The sequence below is a fragment of the Prunus persica genome, chromosome G1 (assembly GCF_000346465.2).
Source record: "Prunus persica cultivar Lovell chromosome G1, Prunus_persica_NCBIv2, whole genome shotgun sequence".
NCBI lineage: Eukaryota > Viridiplantae > Streptophyta > Magnoliopsida > Rosales > Rosaceae > Prunus > Prunus persica.
In genome coordinates, this window is record NC_034009.1 from 13,841,407 (window position 1) to 13,847,260 (window position 5,854).

Genomic DNA, 5,854 nt, shown 5'->3' on the forward strand with positions numbered 1-5,854 from the left:
AATAAAATGATAGCATGCGGATCCTTCCATATAGATTGATGTTCTTGTTTGCAGATAAGTGATAGCTAGGATTGTTAAAGATGGGTGTGAAAAAGACGTGGACGAAACACTAAGCTTCCATAATGACGAAGCTTCCATATGATGTGTCTTTTACTGTGCTCTTTTTCTCTTTGGCCGACCAAAAAGTTACATTAGGATGTGTGGAAAGCAATTTCTCCTTTCTAAATGTAATTTTTTTTTTTGGGGTCATCTCATCACTACCAATTCTTATGATAGTTAAGTTACCTCAAATTTAAAAGTTAGTGCTAGATTGATTATGGTACAAACACAGAAAATATGACCAAATTGGATAAGTTATTCAATTCCTATTTGCATATATAGCAAAGTTGACAATTACATATTTTTCAGTTGTTAAAAGAAAGTACATTTAATTTCCGATTTGATCCAAGAAAGCCATGAGATTCTTATCAGAAGACCCACCTTCACTCACAGCCTCTCTTGCCAAACCTTTCCATTTCTTAGCATTTCTTCTCAACTCTTCACCAATCTCCCCACTTCCCATGACCAATTCCAAGCACCTCTTGAGCTCCTCACCCACCACAATCCCCTCCTCATTTGGTGCCACCCTTACCCCAGTCTTCCACGTGTCCTCAATCAACTTGGCATTGGTCCTTTGATCTGTCCACAGAGGAAACGCCACGACAGGCACCCCGGAAACCAAGCTCTCCATGCTTGAATTCCACCCACAATGTGTCACAAAACAACCCAGTGAAGGGTTTGACAAAACCTCTAATTGACTACACCATAGCACTATCTTCCCAAGCTCTTTCAGTTCCTCTCTACAGCTAAATTTCTCCTCTTCTTTCTCGGTCTCGTTGTCTTGTCCATTTCTTTCTTCTTTTTCTCTAATCACCCACAGGAACGGGCGCCCGTAATCCAACAGCCCCTTGGCAATTTCCTCCATTTGATCCTTTGACAAAGCGGAAACGCTTCCGAACGACACGTAAATCACGGACCCTTCGGGTTTCGAGTTCAGCCACTCGATGCACGAAGAGTCCATTGATTTTTGGAAAAGATCACCACCGAACGACGTGTCAGAAGGATCCTTGCCGTCCAAGAAAGCTGATGGAATCAATGGTCCGATTCCAATCAAATTGTACTTGTCAATTGCTTTCAAGGCCTCTGGCTCTAGTGCATCGAACGTGTTCACCAGAATGATTGGCTTCGTTTCTCTCTCGAGAAGCTCGAATTGTTTTTCAAACAAAGGGAGAGCGAAATTATACGAATTTTCAGCCACCATGAAGGACGGAAGGTCACGGCTGGCGAGGTCTAGTGGCAGTCCTGGTAATTGTATTGAACATGAAGGGTCATTAGTGTCAGTACCAAAGCTTTCCCGGATGAGATCTTTGTAACCGCTTAAGTAATAGTAGTACACGTCGAAAAGAGTGGCTGCCTGAATCCAAGCAAGAACGGATGGGAGGTGAAGCTCACGAGCCAAGTCCGCGGCCCAGGGAAGAAGTATTGTGTACACTAGGCAAGTGTAGGGGTGGCCCTCTTTTGCACTAGACGCAACAAGATCGGTGATGACTTGTGATCCGGCGCGCCTAAGCTCCGACATATAGTGGTCGACATCATCACTAAATTTGAAGCCGTCATCGTAGCCGTCGGAGTAGGGCGCGTAGGTCAATCCATTAGGAGTTGAGCCATTGACTATGCGTCGATAGGCGTAGAGGCTGGTGACGTACGTGACTTGAGCGCCGGTATTGCGGATGAGGCGCTTTGCTAATTGGAGGGCCGGGTTGATGTGGCCTTGAGCCGGATACGTTAGGAAAAGGAATCGGTGTTGCACCATAGCGATTGGTGGAAAATTGGGTGTTGAATGGGCTTAGTTGAGTGGAGGATGTTGAGACTTAAATAGGAGATAAGAGAGAAATGAGAAGGGTATAAGTGTCATTTGGCAAGTTCAATGTGTATATCACATGACATGGACAAGCAATATAAATTAATGATCACAAAACTGATTAGTAAACGCAAAGTGTATGATTTGTTTAGTAAATTATAATATTTAGGATTAGGTTAACACCAATAGCACTAAAGATTCTTAATCAGACCATGACTTGCTAATTAACCAGATGAGAAGGATCCTCTCTTCAGGCATATGCATTGGTGACATTCAAATTAAATATAATAAATATAAAATTAAATTATTGGACTGAAATCTAAAAAGTAATATAATATAGTGTACGGTACCCTACACAACTAAAGCCAAGGAAATGTATGCCGATACTATTGTTATGTGCTAGCAGAATAACAACCTGGTGATTTGGACATGATGTACTTTAGCCTGAGAAACATCAATAGACACGGCCACATATGTAACACACTGATTAATCGTTATTGCATGCAGGGTGTCTAAAGCCTTCAGTCACGGATAAAGGTGACTGAAGCCTTTTGTTGGATTTTGTCTGCTACTTGCTTTTGTAATGTTTGTTTCTTTCCTTTTTCTTTAGGGTTTGTGTCCCAGTCTTTTGGGGCTGGTTATTGAAGATCTTGCTAGATCTGTTGCTTTTGTGGTAGATCTCGTGTAGATATCTCTGTGTTGGAGGTGGAGCTGCTGATTTTGGTGGATCTATTTTTATTGTGTTTGGGTCAAGTGGGAATTAGGAGATGTTGTGATATTCTTTGGAATGTCCTGGTGGAAGTTGTTTGGGCAAACAATTTATGCACCCAGCCCAACGCTGGAGGCCTAGAAGGATGAGGCGAAATCACGACCCAGGCAGTTTGGACTAGAAATGGAATTAAGGGCCCAAAGTCAAAAAGCCCAAACCCAAATCAGATTTTTTACCAAGACCCGAAAATTGGAAGGGAGCCCAGCCCATTTTTGAAACCCACAAAACGTGAGCACAACCCGGGCTTGATTACTAGAAAGCTAGAAAAGTAGCTCAAAATCGAGAAAACCTAGCCCAGGACCTATCAATCCACGAAAATAAACTTGGGCTTCGGAAAAACAAAGAAAAATCAGGCCACAGTTCCAAAACTCAAACTTGGGCTTGGCATGATCAAATGAAAAAGAAAGAAAACCCAAGATAAAAGCAAACCCACGTGACTACCTGACTTTGGAAAGTCAACAAGTTCAACTAGGTTGATAGGGAGTTAATGAAGGCAGGTCTTAAACAGGGAAAACTCTCTAGCCTTTTCAGGCAAAAGAAGATCATAATCCCTTTTCTATATTTAGAAAAATTCTACTCCAGAGCAGGTACCATTTCCAAGAAATAAGCAGACTACGATTTCAAGATATAAGTAGGGTGCAAGGGAGTTGTTCAAAACAAGAAAGCAAACTGACCATCATGGCAGATTGAGTTTTTCTCTTTACAAGGAACAAACAAAGAACAAAGAGAGTTGGTTTTCTTTCAAAAAAGCAAGGAAAATACATCTATGAAAGCTGATTGTTGATGGTTCTTATCTGCCAAAACAATACCTTTCTTCTTTTATGGCTTTGAAAAGAAAAGATCTCGTTTTTTAGAAAATCTGCCACCCATTTTTTAAAAAGATTAAAATCCCACTCCAGCATTTTCTATAAATATGAGAGGAGATGAACATATCAAAAGACAACCAAAAAATCAATCAAAAGCAAAAACTCAAAATGATTACTTGATCTCAAAAACCTTCAAAACACTGAAGCAACCAAAAGCTCATTGAGCCACAAGAAAGAAGCCAGCTACAAATCAAAACTTCCAGTTTCAGACTTAGAGAAATAAGTTATTCAAAACGAGATTTCTCTTATTACGAATTTGGTTCAACAAAAGCCAAATCAAGCAGAATCTGGGTTTTTACAAATATGAAAACCTCAACAAATTTATGGAGAGACCTGATCAAGCAGAACTGGTACTGTAGTGCAGTTCCAGCTCAGTAATCCTCAAGTCCAGCCACTTCTGTCCCTTTCAGACAGAAGAAGCCACAATTCTACCCATTCAAGAAGCCTTCTAGAGCTTGAAATAGATTAAAGCTCTGCCAAACTCGAACGTTGGTATCGATTTACAGCTGAAGCTTAGCAATTGAAGTTGTTGACAGTCCAGTCCAGCACAGGCGTACCCAGTCTAGCCAGGATCAGAAGCATATATCCAAGCAGAAATGGAAGTCCAGCCTTCTTTTTGTCTTTCTACAGTTGGGTTTTTCCTTTTGAGTTTTGTAACAGGTAGTTCTGCTTAAAAACAGTTCGTTTTCTTATCATTTATTCTGGCCAGAACTACCAGTTTTATACTGTGAAAAATTGTGAAGTCCTCACCAGTCTAAGGCAAGAAAAGAACTTGCTTAGGAAATATTCCTCACCCAAATTCACAATCTCTTGTTTAGAAGTCAGTAACTTGCGGCGCAAATTATCTATTTTTAAGAAGTCTGCTAGGATTTTCATTGCTAACAGTGGCACGCTCGCACACTAAATAAAGTTGACTTGTTGACCAGTCAATAGTTCTCAAGGCAATGGGGAACTTTACCCTACCATCACAGGAACAAACATAAAACGGGTGAACAGAAGTTGAGCAGTTATGCTCTCCACTCTTAGGGTATTTCCTGTTCCATGAAGTTAGATAGATTGTTCTCTGCCTTGATCTTCTTAAAGTACGGGTTGTTGTAGGGATTTGAGCCCTCATAATCTGTAACTCCTTGTTAGTTGGGCTTCAAGTTGTATATTTGTTTTCTAACTATCTTGTAATACTTGTGCTTAGTTGGCTTTGTTGTTTTAGTCTCTATATTACAAGAACCTCCTTATAGGGTTGTGTTCTTACTATTGTATCTTGAGTTTGTGCCTTATTTTTCAATTAAATCTCTACTGTTTTGCCAAAAAATAAAATAAAATAAAATAGCGCCAATACTCACCCAAAAGAAAGGTTACTATTGTCCAATTTTTTTTTGTATTGAAAGCACATAGCATGCACAAGTAGACATGGTCACAACGACAGGTAAATTTAGTGACCACAAACTGATTTACACACACACATGCAATGCAAGTCTTCTACATTTGCCTAGTTATTTCCATTTGGTATGCCGAATATTTAACTGTAATACTAAATTTCACTAAGCTGTATTCCATTTTAGCCCTTTTTTTCAATGACCATCATGTTCTTATGAGGTGTTATTAATCCACTGTCCACATGTTATATTATAGTATAAGTGGATAATGTAAACGATATATTAGGTGTTGGCGTGACTTGTGGATATTGACTTACTTTCCTTACACACCAAGAATTCCTATTATAATTGTAATTGATTTACTTTAATTCCTGATTTCCTACTGTAAATAGATTTAGGAATTTATTATTTACTTGCTCATTCAGGTTTCGTTGTATTATAAATATGACCTCCTACAAGGAGAAGAATACACAGAAAATTCCCACAAACAAATATTCTCTCATAATTTTCATATTTTAGCATGGTATCAGAGCGGCGATCTTGGAATTGCTGACTCTAGTTTCAAAACGCCGCCACCGCTATGAGGGTTGATGATTTTTTCAACCCTCATGGAGGTAGCACCACCGACTCCTTCTCTCATTCTCAACCAACCATCGTTGAGTTGAGTGCCCAGATGGCTCTGCCCCTACAGATGCAGACTTTGACCCCGAACCCGATCCAGAATCAGGATCCTCTTTTGACGACCCCGACCCCGACTATGACGACGACGACCCCGACCCCGACTATGACGACGACGACCCCGACCCCAACTCCGAAGACGACCCCGACCCGCACTCCGATGATGACCCCAACCTCGAATTTGTCTATGATTCAGACCCCGATCCAGAATCAGGATCCTCTTTTGACGACCTCGACCTCGACCCCGACTATGACGACGACGACCCTG

General features: G+C 40.6%; 1 protein-coding gene across 1 annotated transcript; it reads right to left on the reverse strand.

The window, feature by feature from the left end:
• Positions 338–2,069, reverse strand: LOC18787855 (crocetin glucosyltransferase, chloroplastic). The gene has a single exon (XM_007221226.2). It carries the CDS (start codon positions 1,850–1,852, stop codon positions 428–430), a length of 1,425 nt encoding a protein of 474 aa, XP_007221288.1. The 5' UTR covers positions 1,853–2,069; the 3' UTR covers positions 338–427.